The sequence below is a fragment of the Pseudopipra pipra genome, chromosome 10, assembly GCF_036250125.1.
Source record: "Pseudopipra pipra isolate bDixPip1 chromosome 10, bDixPip1.hap1, whole genome shotgun sequence".
NCBI lineage: Eukaryota > Metazoa > Chordata > Aves > Passeriformes > Pipridae > Pseudopipra > Pseudopipra pipra.
The window spans coordinates 22815514-22833051 of NC_087558.1; the positions used below are offsets into that span (position 1 = coordinate 22815514).

Below are 17538 nucleotides of genomic sequence, written 5' to 3' on the forward strand. Positions count from 1 at the left end.
AACATCCTTTGTCTCTCTGAGGGCTTTTGAACTGTCCCATTTCTCTTTCTGAACCATCTGTAGGACCTGGAATTTTAACTGCTTGAATACAAAATGTAATTTAGAAGATACGTGAAGACAAGAAAACATGAACATGCTCTGAGTCACTCTCCTCCCTTACTGAAATTGAAGAAGCACAATTACATTATCTCACTTGGTTTATGCTTGAATTTTAAAGTGTAACATGAATGAATAAAAAGTCTTTGATGTTAAAAAGAACACCCTACATAATTTATTTTGTCTGAATCGCTAGAGGTTAAAATTCATCTGGTCACATGCATTCACAATATTTGATCTCAGAAGCAGATTTTGTGTGTAATAAGGTGAGAGACAACAGGGTCAGGAGTTTGTCTAGGGAGGGCAAAAGTGTAGATGCTGCTGCCTATTAAAACTCTGGACCCATATCCACGAGGCTCTGTACCAGTCACTGCTAAAACTACATGGGAAATATGCTGGGGAAAAGCACAGACACAAGGACAGCGTTGCTGCAGTCTGCGAGTGTATCCTGTTATCTGTTCTTCCTGGAAAGATGTTCAACACTGGATTAAAATAGCAATAAGGGGAGCTGTGCCTAGGAAACCATATAGTGTTCTGTTAGCTTCCTACACAATGCTGAGCAGAGGAGACTTCCCCTGAAGTTTTGCATGCTGCTGCTACTTATGTAATTTCTCTCTGCGTCAACGAGGCTTATATGGCTTTCCTAAGCATCACTGCCTGTTCTTCAGCATCAGGGAGGGTGCTGAGGATGTAGCAGGGTGGAAAGGCTCCTTCAGGAAAGAGTGGAGAGCCTGAGAAATGGGAGCTGCTTTCAGCGGTATCGATCTGCAGGCTCAGCCTGTGCTCAGGGCTCTGGGGCAGCACAGCACTGGGTCCTTCTGCCCCCCAGAGAGCAGGACAGGCTGGGCAGTGATACCCTGCAGGAGCGTGGGCAGTGCTCCACTCGAGGGAAAATACGCTGGGAAGCTGAAGTGAAATCTATTTTACTCATATTGGAGATACTCACACTGCAGTGTTGACTGTACAGCCATGTTGTGCTGGTGGGTCTGCCTTGCAAGTCAGAGGATATTTTGTGTAAGGGGGACTTAGGGCCCCTTGTGCAGATCTGGAGAGCAGCTCTTTAAAAAACGTCCTCAAGACTATTTCCCCCTTGCTTTTAAGGAAACAAAACGCAGACAATGAAACTTGATTTTGTTTCCAGGTTCCCTGACTGCCCAAGAGATAAGACCTATGGAGCCGTCAGTGGCAGGCAAAGGCAAATATAGACATGGAGAGATCTGACTGAGGAAACTCATCCAGAAATGACAGCAAGGGAAATAAAGAGAGACTGGCTGAAGCTCTACCACAGACAGCAATATGGAGAGAAAGCAGGAAGGTGGTACCAGAAGAAAGACAAAAGGCAGGTAGGTAAATGTTTTAGGCAGAAGCGTAGGAAGAAACAAGGAAGGCTGTGCTAGCAAGAATAAGAGATATTCCCACTTTCTTGGTCTAAAAGGTCTATCCATATGTCAGTAAAGAGGTTACAATGGGTAGAGAAGTGACTTAGATGAGAGAGAGTGAGAGAGAAGCTATGCCAAAGCCTCATCCAGACAGCAGGAGATGGCCACAGCACAGGATAGGTAACAGATGCAAGGTCAGGGAACAGGGTCTTGACATGTTGACAGGAGAACAATTCATCTGGGAACTGACTGTGTAGAAAGAAGGTGTTGAATGTGACTCAGAGGATATAATGATTTAGTAAATGCTTACATTTAATTAAGTGAACAAGTACAAAATGTCAGAGACCTGTACCAGCTCCATTCATTCCTTATTGTCCCAACTGTCCTTACTGTGACCTGTGGTCTGTGGTCAGACCATGAGTTTGGTGTTAATTATTGACCTTAGTGTTTAAGGCTGACCTTCCTAATGTGTGTTTACATAGTTTTTATAGTACATAACAGACTTTTCCCTTTCTGTTTATTCCATCTAATTTCACTGTCACAGTCTCCCTTTCCCAGCTCTCTCAAAACCTGGGAGGGTAATTGAAAAACTAGTTACTAATTGTGGAAATCCTTGCCTTAGAGAGTTAGCAGCGCTCTTAAAGTAAACGTTATTACATTGAAAGCTATGTAAAATCTCAGGAGGCCCAGAGACGTTTTCTCTGAAATTCTCTGCTCCAGTTTCAGGCAAAAAGTCCACTAATGCCTCAAAGGCAGGAGGGAGGGAAGGGAGCCAGCGTTCTCCAGCCATTTGATGTGACATCTCTGTTGGGGACAAGCGTTGCATCTCTGGTTGTCAAAACCCTGTCTCCTCCGTCAGGGTCAAAACAGACCTACTTGCAGTTACACTGATGTGTGCAGAGCTTTTGCACACCTTCCCTCTGACTTACAGCACACAAAAATATATATGAATATAGCAGCTGGGTTCCTTTGAAATCCTGCTGGCTTTAGTATTTTTATCTCACCTCTTAGCTGCACAGTCCCAGTAAACTGACAACGTTTTGACACATCTCCCTTGGGAGATTAGTACCTACACAGCCAAAAGCAGGTAACAGATCTGGTAACACGCATGCAAATTGTTCACCACTTTCCTCCAGAAGGCCCCAGACTCAGCTGGTTTTTCTGACAGACGCTGGCAAGCTGCTGGCTTCACACCAGCCTCCTTCCCCAGCACTGTCCCAGTGGCAGCAGGCACAGCAAGAACCAGCCACAACCTGACAGCAAACAGCAAAGACACCAAACAGCATGAGAAGCCTCCTCATTCATGCCAGGGAGGTTTGCTTTGCTGCTCGTGAGAGTTATCTCCCCGATTTTCCCATGCTAAGTGCTGCATTCCTGCCCTCTAGATTAAAGTGTGTTTGTTTCATTTCCTGGAACTGAGCAGAATTGTTTAAAAACAAAGCTTCTATATTCCCACCACAAAACCTGCCCTAGGACGGGGTTTTACTTTGCCATTGCCCAAATCCCGCTGAGGAAAGTCACAGTTCTGATGTGGGAAATAAAAGAAACAAGCTGTGAAGGTCCTCTCTGCATGCCACAAAATATAATAATAAATAAAAAAAAAAAAAAAAAAAAAAAGAGAAATAAACCACAAGAGCAAAAGCGTGACAGTCCTCTCCTCCACAACCACCCAGATAACCTCAACTCTGTGTTTTTAGAGACCACAAATGATAAAACCACTTACTCCTCTCCTGCAAGTGCTGTGCCAGTGGCTGTTACACCGAATAGATGCGAACCCCCTGCATACAACCAATGTCCGACAGGACGAGTGACACAATACTTTAGTCTTATGTCTTTTGAGTACACAAAATCATATTTTACCAGAAAGTTTGGGGTAGCCTGAACGATTAATTGCTTCGTAATTACAAGAAGTAATCGTTGTTTATGAACGGGAGTCAGGCTGCTCAGCAACTGCATTAATCTCCTGCCAGGCAGCGCACAAACCTGATGCCCCTAAAGACGGCAAAAGGCCACGACAGTGATGTTTGACAGCGACAGCTCGGAGGTTCCCAGCACGGACAGGGAGCTGGGGTCCCGCAGCACAGCCGCACACCGCGTGGGTTCAGGTCTAGTGTGGGGGCTCAGGGGTGGGTTTGGGAGCTCAGGGAGAGGCGGCCGGCTGGGCGGAGGGCACCCGTCGGGGCTGCTGCGCGGCCGGCGGGGCGGGAGCGGGACGAGCGGCGAAGTTGTGTGAGGGCGCAGCGGCGGCCGGACAGCCCGCCCGGCTCCCCCGGCACGGCTCCTTACCGATGTGCTCGATGAGGTTCCTCCACGAGTCGGCCGTCATGGGGTGTGCGGGCGGCGGCTCGGCGGTGCCGGCGGGGGTCTCCTCAGCGGCGGCGGGGGGGTTCCTGCGGGAGGCGGACGGGAGCCCTCAGAGCCGCGGCGGGAAGGCGGCGGGACAGCGGCCCCTCCGCCCGCCCGCGCCCTTCGCTCCCCCGCCCTCAGCCCCCCCTCACCTGCCGGGCTGTCCCGCCGAGCCGTCCTGGTCGAGGGCGCAGGCGGCGCTCAGGGCCGCGGCCAGCAGCTCCATGGCCGGCGGCGGCAGGCGGCTGCCCAGCAGCTCCGGCGGCGGCGGCGGCGTTGCGGGGCTGGGGGAGCCCGGGCGGTTGCCACGGTAACGGGGGTAGGAAGGCAGCAGCCTGCGCGGGAGGGAGAGGGGAATTGCGGCCGCCCCCGGGGCACCCCCGCAGCCCCCCGAGACCCTCTGAGCCCCGAAACCCCCTCAGAGCCTCTGCTCAGACACCCCCCACCCGAGACGCTCTGCCCCCAAGCCCCCTCAGAGCCTCACCGCTCCCCTCAGAGCTTCTCCTCAGACGCCCCCCCAGGCGTCCCCATAGCCCTCCCCCAAAATCTCTAGAGAGCCCCCTCAAATCCCGTCAGAGCCTCCCCTCAGACCCCCCGTCAGGCATCCACAGGAGCTCCCCACCAAAATCCCCTCAGAGCCTTCCGAAACCTCTTCAGCGACCCCCTCTGGCTCTCCCGCCAAAACCCCCACGCAGCTCCCTCAGAGCCTCCCCTCAGACCCCCCTCAGAGCCTCCCCACAGATTATCCTCACAGAGACCCCCTCAAACTCCCCTCAGAGTCTCCTCTCGGGCTCCCGCAAACCCCTCAGAGCCCCCCTAGCCTCTTGCAGCCCCTCTCCTCGTTCCCAGATTTCCTCCGAGGCTCCACGGAGCTCTGCCAAATCCCAGCGGAGCTCCCTCAGCCTTCCCCAAATCCCTCCCGAGACCCCTCAGAGTCCGGCAGAGTTCCCAGCCCCGCTCCCTCGGAGCCCCTCAAACTCAGCCCTCTGAGCGCCCACCTGACCCAGGAGTTCCCCCACAGCCTCTCAGAGCCCCCTCTGCACACCCTTTCAGCGCCTCCAAAATCTTTTCCGAGCCCCCATAGACCCCTCAGGTGTCGTTGCTCCCCTCTCAGAGCCCCCAGCCCCTGCCCGGCACCCCAGCCCGCAGAGACCTCCTCGGCCCCCCGGATCCCCTCCAGCGCTCCGGCACAGGTCCCTCCTCCGCCGGGGGGATGACTCCCTCCTCCCCAGGGGCCCCCCCAAAAGGCAGCAATCCCTGCCCCAGGGCCCCCCCACCTTCACAGGCGCCCCTACCTCCATCCCCCCTGCGCTCCTGCACAGAGGCTGCTTCCTCAGATGCAGGGAAGCCCTTTTTCCATCCCCTCCCTTCCCCCCAGCAAGGCACCCTCCCCCAGCGAGCACCCACACACCCCATCCCACCCCATGCACCGGCCCCAGCCCTTTTCCTCCATGCACGGCCACCCCACAGCGGGCAGGGGTCCTGCCCTGGCACTGACCTGTCCTCCCTCAGCCCCGGGGCGCAGGGCTGCCCCCCATCCCCTGCACCTCTCTGCCTATGTGCGCCCGGCGCCGGCTTTGAGGGAGAGAAAGGGGTGGGAGAAGGGGGCTCTCCTGAACTGCTTCCAGATCTGGTGCATATGGTGCATTTCTTCTCCAGGGGCGAAACCCTGAGATGGAGGAATGTAACTGGGAAACTCAGCCTAATCCCTCCTGCCGGGAAGTGCACCCCTGATTACCCCACAGGATTGGCCGCTATCTGCCTCTCCTCCTCCGGCGGGGCTTCGCACCCGATCGCTCATTTCTCCCGTCTCCCTTTCCTTAGCGTCGCTACTTCCATAAGGATATATTGCCTCGTTTAGGCAGTAAGTATCTCAATGATCTGTATCTCTCTTCGTTCAGGTAATTGTTTTTCCGCCTCAGGGATAAATCCTCTTGAGCTCCAGAGTACGGTTACACCCTCGGATCAGTTGGGAGTGCTTGTGGACAGGCTGGGTGCAGCTCTTCCCTACACGTTAATAACTCTCGGCAAAAAAAACGTCATCTGCACCACATTGCAAACTGAGGAGTTAACAGAGGGAAAGTGCTCAGCTATTCCTTGTGCTCGCTTTCTCCCTGTTGCATAAATAACCGTGATTTTTCTGTACATGGTAAGGTAATTTATGTAACAGCATAAAATCTGTGTATTGGTCTGTATGTGTAAAATGGTTTCCTTTTAAACATTTTTATATTGGTTTTGCTAAATCATATGCCAGGATAGCTTCTAATCAGCACATGATGGTATGTCCAGAAAAAGTCCTTCAGCTTATGTGAACTAGATCTTGATCTGGCACACTGGAAAGCTCAGTCATTAAGTCATTAAGAAGCAGAACGGGAAAGAAAAACAGCTGGAAATGTCATTGAAGGCTCAGAGAAGGCTGTGAGTCCAGTTCATGTGCAGTCCCGGAGCAGGAGGTTGGAAGGACCAGAGAACCGAAAGGAAATACCAGGGTGAGGGTGAGAGCTGGAGCCTGCCTTGTGCTTAGAGAGGAGGAGGAGAGCCTGAGAGCTGGGGCTGAGATTGTCACTGGGTAGGTGGTCAATATGGGATGACAGTGGGTTATCACCATTAAATGCTGGGGATTAGGGGGTTTAGGGAGAGAGGTGAGTGAGGGGGCGGCTAAAACCTTGTGGAAGGGATAAAGCGGCAGAGACTCTGCCTAACGACTGATGTTTTGGTGGTTTGCCGCTAGGGCAAGAATATTGTCAAGGGTTTTAGTGAGTGGGTGGGATGCTAAAAAGCTTCCTTCTTAGAAAAGAAGTGATCTTTAGTTATCCTGAAATCCGGAAAACCAGATATGCTGTTTACTCTTTTCTAAAGGGAAGGGCCAGGAGCAGTGGGGAGTTCTCTCTCATATGCAAAGGGAAATCAGTGCATAAGCTCTTACTGACACTGCTAGGATGAATATATATCTAAATATAACTTTTGAGTGTATTTACTAAGGAAAAAAACTCTTTCAGAAGTATGCTTTAAGAGTTTAACAGATTCTAACCCCTCACATTGCTTCACTCCGAAGGTTAAATCTGTTGCAAATTGAAATTTCTTTTTAGAAAAAGTGTCTGGGTCATGCTATGAAAAACTTGCAGAAATAGAAAGCATCTTTTCATGATCCTATAACTGTCTGGTAATTTGATCCTGCCTGTCTTCCATTTCCTTCATTTCTTCCAACATAATTTCACTTTTGGTCCAAGACGAAAGTCTGAAAATGTCACTGGAAGTACTAACGATAATAAAAACATCGGAAGCTCTGAAGAGGTGAGAACACCGGCTGCGAGTGAAATGCCCCCTGTGGCCATGGGAGGCCGCAGCTTGTATGTTCCTGTCTCAGAGAGCTCTTCCACTGAGTAGCAATGACCACTTACTCTACTTTTCCTTCCTTTAGAACTTTTTCCTTTCTTAATTGCAATTTGGTCTTTCAAAGATGTTGTTCTTTCCTCCTTTCCAGCTTTATTCTTGTACTTTACGTTGACATACAGAGGGTGTCCAGAAACAGAACGAGTGCGTGAGAAATACTTTTTCTCTCAAGTGAAGTGACAGAGTGTTCCCAGTACTCTTGAGACTGGAATAAAAAGTGATATTTAGCAAGATGGAGATATTTTTGTTCTACAAAATGCCCTGGGATTTTCTAAATCGTGCTTTTCAGTTTGGAGACAAAACAAAGCTTTTAAAGTTTGTCATGCAAACTAAAGGCAGGCAAACAAGTGATTCTGTCACAGTGATCTGGTGACTGGGATATTCATGCTGGTCACGGAGGATCCAGGTCAGAGTCACGGCTGTGTCATTCCCTCACATCCCACATGCCTCTTCCAGGCTAGGTCAGTCTCTCTTCCTGCAGCTGCTCTGCTTTCTCTGGTCACTGGGAAAGGTGCTTCAACCTGGCAAATGCTTATTCACCAAATACCACTTTAAGTCAGTCAATACTGAGCTATTTATGTGGAGCAGCTCCAACATAACTGCCCCTTTCTTCCTCCCTAGTTCCACAGGTGCTAGGACTTTGCATGCAGTTTAAGCTGATCCAGCTGCTCAATTCCACTTCTCACTTGATCCCTTGAGGCAGATTTCTACCTCTGCTGTTATGCCAGCACTCACTCAAGTTCGTCTCGTTCTCAGTGAACAGGTTTGGGCAGCTGAACTCATGGAAAATGATTCATTTTTTTTGGTAGAACCAGCTTTGTGTGTATGGTGTCACTACAGGGTGAGCTCAATGCCAGCAGAGCAGAGGTGGCAGACGTGCAGATGGATGGCAGGACTGTGGCACTGCCACCTTGGATCCTTTTACACTGCTGTGGAACAGCAGGCTCAGGCCTGGAGAAGTTCCTACTCCACCTAATCTTAACCATCGGGTAGGAGTTTGGAGGAGGTTTTCTTTTTTCTCTCACTGTAAGAACAAAGAATTTGATGCAGAGCCCAAAAAGCTTTCCCCCAGTTATCAAAATCAGTACAATCTCCTGATGACAAACCAGTTTTCTCACCAAAATCCCTTCAATTCATCCTAAAATTCCCTGTCCAGTTGTAGGGGGAAAGAAAGAATCTTATTACTAGAACAACAAAGCAACTGGTTGAAAATCCTATCCCAGCACTGCACAAGCAGTGCTGCTTGCCCTGTGCTCTTGGTGGTGACAGAAGTCCCACAGTGCCCCAACAGACCAAATCCCAGTTCTGTCTCTGGAATCCTTAGGGTCCCAAAGCACACAGGCACTGGCACAGCTCCCTGGTGGCCATGCTCTGCTGCCACGGGGCAGGACCATGGCTCAGAGAGGGGGTTCGTGTGCTTGCAGACTTGTTCCCAGCTTCACTGTGCTGCTGTTGGAAAAGATTCTAAATGTTGGCTCACCTGGTCCATGGTTGTGTTAAAATGTGATAATTGGTGTGAGTTTATAATTAGTTTATTACCATTATCTCATTTAAGTTATGCTTGGGGGATGAATTTCCAATCTTGGTTTGTATTTTCCGGCACTAGTAATTTTGAAAAATGAGTAATCATTTGAATTAAGATTTATTATGTGCATTTCAACTCAAAAGCAATCCTTAGAATAAAGCTTGTTTTCAAATTAAATTGCAATGCATTTTTAAAATGTTCTCTTATAGCAATTTTTAGAAATTAGACCTTCTCTTCTAGAAACTAAAAAGAGAAGAGGCAGTCCAGCAAATCGTATTCATGAAAAATTCCCCAAACCCTTCTAGTCAGTGGGAGTTTCACACCAAGAAAGGCCACAAGATGAGGTAAGAAGCACTGTTTTAATCTGAACTAACCAAATTTATGGAGAAGTGTGAAGTTAATAATAGATTTGAATAATGTTATACCTAGTCAAGGATATTTTCATACCTCAGGTTCATTCAGATTCCCTCTGTTCATGTGTGGTTTTTAGCAGTGATTTTGGCAATGGGTGTGTCTGTGCAGTTTTTGTTCCTGATTATGACTTTTTAATGGTAGATAAGCAGAACTCCTCATCCCTAGTATTTTTAGATCCTAAAGGATAAGAGCATATCTGTTCTCCTGAACCTCCTTAAGCTCTCATCAAAATACTTCAGTTATATCTGTTGGGGCTTACCAATAACTAAAAATGTTCAGAAATTTCATTTATAAGATCCTTACCTTTAGGTGCTTCTAACCTTTTGGTGCTCATAATCATCAAGGTTATGTTTTTACTTACTGACCATTTGCCATAGACAAGTTAGTTTTTTATATATTAAAAGCAGTTAACAACTTATTAGACTTAGGAAAATATTATTGGATCCCTACTAAAGGAAAACAGAAAACCTGTTGTTCTGTCCTTCCAAAAGCTTTGGTTTCTGTTGATATGCAAGTTGAGATTTTGAGGCTTTCCAGGATTGTGTTTTTGCCAGACTTAAGAAAATCCATAGCATTTAGGCCCTTTTCCACTCTCTGCAATACACACAAGCTTCAGACTTAGATTGTAGCACCTAAAATCCCTGGGCTGCTGCCCATGGAGAGAACACATCCTCTGCCGTGGGCTGAGACAATCATTTCTGATACTGGAGCTGTAAAACCTGCCTGGTCCAGTTCTAGGCTCTGTGAATGAAGGCCTCTTTAGGTATAAATAAATATTTACAAATAAATATATAAATATACAAATAAAGACCTTTCTGCGGTATCCTCAGTGATCCTTGTGCTGGATCCAGTCAGCATGATGAGAAAACTACCTGACTGAAAACCAGAAGGGGCAAGACTCAAGCATGGGGAGGAAGAGGTCTACTTCTGGACCAGGAGACTGCTGGGAAGAGAGGAACTCACACCCAGCTGGAGGCTTCAGGAAATGGTGAGTTGGAAAAGGCTGTAAAATTTGGCACTGGAGCTAGGAGGAGGGGTGGGATAATAAGACTGTATGAGCAGCCAAAGGGTGAAGAGCCTGGAGAACAACAGGACACTGAGATATGAGCTGCAGGAGGGAAGAGAGAGGACTAATGTGCCTGAGAAATAGCAGGCTGAGGAAATTGTGTGGGGAATTACAAGGTGAAGCTGAAAGAAAAGGAGTGAAACAAAGAGATTGATTGAGGAGCTGAGGAGTCCAGCTGAAGCAGATCAGACTGGGAGACATGGAGCGCAAAGCCTGGACCTTGCACAGTACTGAAAACATGACCAGCTCAAGAACCTGGCAAGCAGGGACTGTGTGGAATAGAGGGGCAGACTGGGATTGGGATCTCCTTTGGCTGCATGCTGGAAGGATGCTTCATTAGAACTGTCTATGTTATTGCTTGCTATTCTGTGTGATCCTGTGAAATATGAGACGTTGACAGTAATGACATTTTAATACCCACAGAGGCTACTTTTACTGGAAATTTACTAGTTTTTAAAATACTTCTCCCTGCAAATACAGTTGCCCTTAGACTGTTTAAGATGCAGATTGTACAGAAAGGGATAGAAAATAAAAATCTGTCTCTATTCATTTACCTCTAAAAGAGCAAAACGTTGTAGAACGATGACATGTAAAGATTTGCTCAACAGGTGTTTGCACCAGCTATTGCTGACTTCACCACTTGCATATTGAAGCACCATTGGCAGCACAGAGAAGAACTGACTACAAGAAATGTATTTCATAAGCAGAAGGAAACTGCACAAGTTTCTAAGGCCTTTTGCAATCCGGCTCCCGGCCTCTCCGAAGGTTTTCCCTACTTTTCTGGTTAAATCAGGCTATAAAAGCAGTGCCCTCTGCTGCCCAGGACCAAGAGTGCTGGGCTAAGGGATGGTAACCCACACTCTCACGAGCACCTTTCAGAGTGCTATGCCATCTCACATGTGTACTGTTCCTCTCTAATACGTGTTTGCATGAATTCAAACAAGCTGGATTCCCTCTTGCTGCTGAAGGTGACTAGTTGTATTCACTGTGGTAGTACTTCCATTCTTTTGAGCTCATATCAAACATAATCAAATGATTTTTAGATGACCCTTGTTTCTCTGAATGGGACGTTTCATAAGCAGCATAAAGAAACAGTTTGCTCTGCACTGGGAGACCCGTGATCTCACCGTGAGCTTTGCAAAGTGAAATTTCACACTGAATTTCTCTTCCAATGTATCTCATGGCCCATAATAAAAACATATCATTTTTGGAATCTGGCTCGGTGGAAATGGTAGGTAAATAATGCAGTCATGCTGCTAAAATATCTGTATTGTACTAGAAAGGAAGAAAAGTGAACATCCTATTAGCTGACAAGATAAGGTAGACACTGATTAGTGAGTCTCCTTTCTAGGGTCTGCAATGACTAATTTTCTGGTCTCTGTGGGAGCTGCTTTCAGCTGGCAGTTGTGGATGGACACTGTGGGTGGATGTTTCTCTGTGGTGGCTTTCTGTGATCTCAGTCTGGAGCTGGCAGGACTGCTCACTGTGGGCAAGAGCAGCTTTTGCTGAGTTCAGTTCCTTCTAGGGCCTTGGCTCAGGCTGCTCTGGAAAGCAGGGGTTGTGCTGGGAGCTCAGCACTGAGATGCTCAGGGCGGGTCTGGTGTCGGGAAGCAGCTCGTCATGGTGGGGGTTCAGATCTTTGTACAATGTGGAAGGCTGAGAGGGAGCCCTGGGGTGTTGTGGAGAACTCTAGAGTGCTTAGAGGGAGTTGGAGGTGGCACAGGAAAAAGATCATGGGGGGAAAAGCCACTTGAGCATAAAAATGCTCTTAGGAAGTATTTTATGGAGGGCACGTGGCAGATTTTGGAACACCAGCAATAGTGTTTGAGGAATCTTGTTTTCAAACATCAGTGTTCTGAGATCACTGAATTACTCTACTACTCTCAGAGCTTTGAAAGACACATAGATTTGAATCAAAGTCTGTGACAATTCCTTTTTCTGAGCTGTTTACTACGTTCCCCAGCTGTGTTTACCTCCTGCCCTGAATTATGCAGCATGGCTGTATGTGAAGTGACATCCCTACCTGTGAAGAACCCATTTGTGTCAGACCTGCTGGTTATCTTCATGCAAGGAGAAGGGATTGTGCCTGCCCAGCCCTAGCATTTAGATGGTTGCTGTGGGATGCTGCTGACTCTGAAGAGATGCAGCACTGCTGCCTCACTTGCCCTCGGGGTGGTTCACTCCTCAGAACTCCATGGAGCTTTCCAGAGCTGGCCAGAGGTGCCTGCACTGTCCCTTCTGCAGAACTGCCAGCTTCTGCTTTCAGAAGAATGCTCTATTCTTCTGATTTATTCTTCTGGGGAGAGATTAAATGCATGTCTTGAGACTAGTGATAATATTTTTGATGTCTTATCTGCATAATGGCCTTTTTTCCAATAGGAGGGAGATAATAGGAATTACTGTAAGTAATGGTAACATTCTTAGGCTCCTGCAGGCTTCCCCAATGCAGGTTTCTAGTGGTTCTGTTATAAATTACAGTTGATCTTTGGAGAAGGGCAGAGGACATGGCTTGAGTTTGAGCTGGAACTCTGGTCTCATTCTCTGTCAAATGTCTGTGCTCAGTTTCAAGAGACCATCGATGCCGCTCAGCAGCGCTGCCTGCTTTTAGCAGACACATGACTTAGAACCTGTACTGACCTGCCAAGCTCTGCACAGCATCATCTTCGATAAACCTGACTCCCAGCACAGGCTCATTGTTTCCAGCTCCAGGGAGAATCAGGATTTGCACATTTCAGAGCTGCCTAAGTGCCGGTGTCAGGATGTCAGACACTGACTGTGACGATTGTGCCGCGAGGAGAGGAAGACAGATGGGTTTGACATTGCAGCAGACTGTGGCTGTCTATTTTCATCTGCTCACTTTACGGCCAAAGGGCAATCAGTTGTAGCCAAGGCAATTAATTTATTTAAATCCAGCTTGACATTTGGCTAAAATTGTTTAACTGGAGTCCTCTCCGTAAGGAAAGGTGCCAAGGCACTAGACACCAACACAGCTGGTGTGGCACAATGCACACACCCTTAGAGGACAGGGGCTTGGTGCTTCCAGCCTGATCTTCTACAGTACCAGCAGGGACTATCTCACAGCTGTACCCACCAGAGGTGAGTAGCTGGAGAGGGAGTCTGGGAGAATACCTCAGTCATATATGAAAATGTAAGGCTAGGTACATGCTCCTCTCTCTAGCTGGCTGCAGTGGCAATAGAGCAGGGCTGAGGGTAGATTTATGGGATGGATGTACCTTTACAGGTTGTGGGATCAGGGCCTTTTCCTGGACATTGGTTGTTGAGGGATTTAAACCAGAAAGGGCTCCCTCACTGAAAGCCTCTGTTGCTTCTCAGTTCTTCAAAGTAAACAGCAAACAGAAAGTCAGAATACTGTAGAAAACATCTTTGTAGCTACTTCTTCAGCTATAAAATCCTGTTTTCCATGTGGGGTTGTATAAGAGGCTTCAGGAGAGCTCTCTATGAAGGCCAAGAATGAGATCACCCTGATGTTGGGATGTTCCACAAGAAAATGCCCACAGGCTCTCTTTATTCTCTTAACAAGCTGCTTAAGGCAGTCTGCCCACTTATACCACTGGATGATCCTGCTTCACATTCCCCTTTTCCCACCTTCCCTACTGTCTTCTTGTTGCCTCTTTTTCCTTCACTGTCTTCTCTAAACCCATATTGACATGACCCTTTATACTGTCACACTAATACTAAGCAAAATATATAATTAAGACTGAAAGCAGCACAAGTCAAGGTGAGAAGGCAGGGATCAGAGCTACAGTTTGTCCAGCTGTGCTTCCCCAGACAGCATTCCAGCTCTGACACCACTCTGACTGTAATTTTCAGTGGGAGCACAGTGAATTCCCTTCTTACCTTTGGATCCATAGTTCGTCTAACGTTGTCTTATCAGAGTTTGCTGGAGATGGTGATTCCTTATGAGATAAAATATTCAGAGGCTCTTTGACAGGCTCATTGTTTTTGAGTGAACCTGTGACATAAGAGAAAGCCAAGAGGGTGTTAAAACAGTTATTTTTTAAATTTACTTTTACTGTAGGCAGTGGTTTGCTTACACCAAAGGCAACAGAAAGACCACAGACACAAAGGTGGTTACATTTCAGCTTCGATTTTCGAACAAGATCAAAGTGTCATCAGCTTGCACAGTGCAAGATGGTACAGCCTTTGTCACAGCTGCAAATGCAACTGAGAAAAGGTGAAGCTGGATATACGGTGTCAGTTCTTAGATGTGTGAGTAGCACTCTCACCACTGCAAACTGGTCCCAACGTGAGTGATTTTCAGTGCAATCCACTGAGCAGAAAAGGTTTATCTGTGTGTGCCTGTGCATGGCAGTATTTGGTTTCCCAAGTCAAGGCTTCACGACTGCTCTGCTTTCAGGCATACAGTAGATGTTCAGTTTACTGGACAAATCAAGGTTAGATTTGGGTGAAACAGGAGCTTTACTTTTAATTGCTTCTCCAATTTCCCTCAGATGAACCTCTGATCCCTTCACAGGGAGCCAGAGTTGTATTAAGTCCATGGCTTACTACTGTAGTACTTGGCAGGAGAGGATGCATCTCACTTTTCAAATGAAACCTCCTGTTGTTTGAGGCTTGTTGATATATGGCCTTGTTGTTTTTTATTAGAAATATTTTGGTCTAAGGCATAATTCTGTTTGCATTTCAAACTGGTGACAGCACAGTCAGGTCAATGCTCTGACTGAGGCTGGTTTCTGATGCACCCTTTTAATCAATTTTCAGAGGGAAGGTGTGACATCCAGAATTTTAAAACTTGCTAAACTAGTGCCAAGGGCTTATGAAACAGTAGTTTGAGTTATTCACTTTGAATAGTTTAAACACTTTATCCTTCTGGCCGAGGAGATTGCTTAAAAAAAACCCCAACAACTGTTTTTCCAGTTAACGGAAAACATCTATTATGTTTTACAGCTCCTAGGCTATAAGCCAAAGCTGGGCTGGTGCAAAGGGTGCCTATATAAAAACCTTTCCCTCTGCTGAATTTAGATTATTTTACATTGGTTTTCGTGATCTGATCTCTTGAGTCTTTATTTTTCTCATTTTGCATCCTACTTTGTCTTTTCCCCTGTATCTTTCCCTCTCTTCCTCTCTTCTTTCCTTCTCCTCTCCTCCCCTCCAGCCATTCCCTAAGCAAAATGAGAACAGGTTAACATTTGAGCTTGACTCATATTCTTGGATAGCTGCTGTTCAAATGGCTTGGAAGGCAAGATAAAATAGCTCACCCATCCCTTGCTTCCATGCACGTCAGCAAATGCTGTCAGAAGTTCCTGCTACAAATGAGGCTGGTGTAGAAGCACCCGCTGTCCAGTTTCTGGGAGAGGGGATGGAATCAGTGGAGGGAGAGGGCAGAAGAGCTGTTCACACAGTCTTAGCTGAATTTGAAAGCTGTAGCTCTGAGATGGACTTGCTACAGTCACCCCGGAGGAAGAGCTATTGCTCCTAGCCCAGGTCTTGCTGTACAGATGGAGAAAAGAAAAGTTCCCAGTGTGTCTTGTTGAAAAATTGCAGGTATGGAAGGAAAAGCCCTGTTTGGAACCGATCCCGTTTCAGCAGCAGTAACACAGGGAGGGGGCGGGAGAGAAGCGCAGGCCGGCCCCTGTGGATGCTCTAATGACTGCGAAGAGAGAAGCCCTTCTTTTAGCTCGTCCTTCCTCGATGTCACTGGCCGGACATGAGGGATGTCCTCCCGTGCCGGTGTCCCGATGCCGTGACGCTGCAGTGTATGGAGAAGGTGCGTCCTCCCGTGCCGGTGCCGCTGCAGTGGCAGCAGCAGGTCGCAGGGGTGAGGGCCCCTGACAGCGGTGGGACGCTGTGCCGCCGGGGAGGGCGAGCCTGTGCTGCCCCGGCGAGCCTGTGCTGTGCTCGCTCTGCCCCCGTGCTTGGGAAGGCGGGGAGAGGATGGCTCTGCTCGGGTCCTGTCTGCACCCGCAGGGTGGAGAGCAACTCTGCTCTGGCACAGGCGACACTCAGTTTATCCACAAACCTCATTGCAACAGTAGCAGAATATTAAACAGGAGCTCTGTGCTCTGCCGCTGTCTGCTTGGAAACTTGGAAAAGGGAGGGAACTTTCCTCCTGTCCATGCCACAGGGTTGAATGGGCCTTTATACTGCTGGAATAGCGTGGCTCCCTTGGCAAGGCAGGCAGGAGACACCTATTTTCTTGGGGACATTTCCCAAACCTCTTTTATTTTCGGGTGGAGGATGTTTGTTCTTTGTTTTCTTAGAGAACTTGGTCTACTTTCAGGGGCTGAAGCAGTGGCTTTACTGCTGCACAACAAAGCAATAGCTTTCAGGCTTGAACATCAGTAGTGGTGTATCATTTTGACACATGCAGCTATCCAAAGTTCAGACTCCAGTGCATTGATTCTGTCAGATTATACCCTGAAGATAGGATAGGTATCTTTGCTGTGAAGGAGATATAAAGTTCAGTTTCTCTGAGCACCTGGAGGATGAAGCAAAGGGTGTTTTCTGTGTTCCCAGTTTCAGTTCACTCTCATTTAGAGCTTAGATTAAAACCAATCCAATTTTCTTCTTGCAGCCCTGTTTCCAGTGCTTCTGAGTGTGCTGCAGTAGCTCCTTTCCTGGCTCTCTTCACTTCTCTTATCTTTCTCTTGCTTCTTCACAGGCAGCTGCTCAGACAAGGTTCCAGCTCAGTGAACAGCCTGGCCTTGCAGTCATGCTCTGTACTGCTCATACTCAGAGAAAGCCAACTCTTCTACTGAAGCCGTGGCTGAATGCATGTATGTTCTGGATGGTGTTCCTCTTATTTCAGCCTCCCAGTTCAAAGGGGGCTTAGGTGTTTCTTACAGCTGTCTTCAATGCAAGGTGGCAGCAAAGGCACTTTCAGAGAAGCCTTGCTCCCCCCTCATTAGAGCCCATTGCAGTTCCCTCTGGCTCTGCTGACTGTTTTTTCTGTACGTCGCTCACCTTGCCAAACAGTTACTTGTACGGTTCTCACTACTTTGGAATATGTCCTTTCTGGGTGCTAAAGAAGTCCCTACTTCATTGGCAGCTTCGTGTCTTTCCTTGGGTAAGTTATTTTCCTTTCAGAGAGCAGAGGGGTGGCAGTGCAGAGCCCCACAAATGTTTAGATTCTCTGCCACAGCATGTGTTTAAACGTCCAACCATGTCACACTTCCATACTGAGCACAGAGGGATAGCACCCCTCTGCCACCTGTGCCATAGGGCAGGGGTGCTCTGTAATGTGCTGGCTGCTGAGCTGCCTTCCACCTTCCCTGTCCCTTTTCTATTCCCATGGACCCCTAGAGTTCCCAATCTCACTGCAAAAGGCACAATGCTGTTTG

At 47.8% G+C, this 17538-nt stretch overlaps 2 protein-coding genes across 9 annotated transcripts in view; one reads left to right on the forward strand and one right to left on the reverse strand.

The window, feature by feature from the left end:
- Positions 1 to 17538, reverse strand: part of NGEF (neuronal guanine nucleotide exchange factor) — a 50711-nt gene that overhangs the window by 21874 nt on the left and 11299 nt on the right. The window contains exons 1-4 of one of the 5 annotated variants that reach the window (XM_064666714.1): positions 15457 to 16011; positions 14078 to 14192; positions 3974 to 4156; positions 3762 to 3865 (exon numbers count right to left, since the gene is read on the reverse strand). In XM_064666714.1, the coding sequence (XP_064522784.1) occupies positions 3762 to 3865; positions 3974 to 4156; positions 14078 to 14192; positions 15457 to 15460 (406 nt within the window). In that variant the 5' untranslated portion in view covers positions 15461 to 16011. Of the gene's footprint in view, positions 1 to 3761; positions 3866 to 3973; positions 4157 to 5116; positions 5181 to 5319; positions 5423 to 5559; positions 5655 to 14077; positions 14193 to 15456; positions 16012 to 17538 lie in introns of those variants that run through there. The other 4 variants (XM_064666713.1, XM_064666716.1, XM_064666717.1 and 1 more) reach the window with 4 other exon arrangements.
- NEU2 (neuraminidase 2) overlaps positions 5588 to 17538 on the forward strand; it is a 36497-nt gene continuing 24546 nt past the window's right edge. For 2 of the 4 annotated variants that reach the window (XM_064666722.1, XM_064666725.1), the window contains exons 1-3: positions 5600 to 5685; positions 8949 to 9083; positions 9984 to 10141. In XM_064666722.1, the coding sequence (XP_064522792.1) occupies positions 10059 to 10141 (83 nt within the window). In that variant the 5' untranslated portion in view covers positions 5600 to 5685; positions 8949 to 9083; positions 9984 to 10058. Of the gene's footprint in view, positions 5686 to 7305; positions 8204 to 8948; positions 9084 to 9983; positions 10142 to 17538 lie in introns of all 4 variants that reach the window. The other 2 variants (XM_064666724.1, XM_064666723.1) reach the window with 2 other exon arrangements.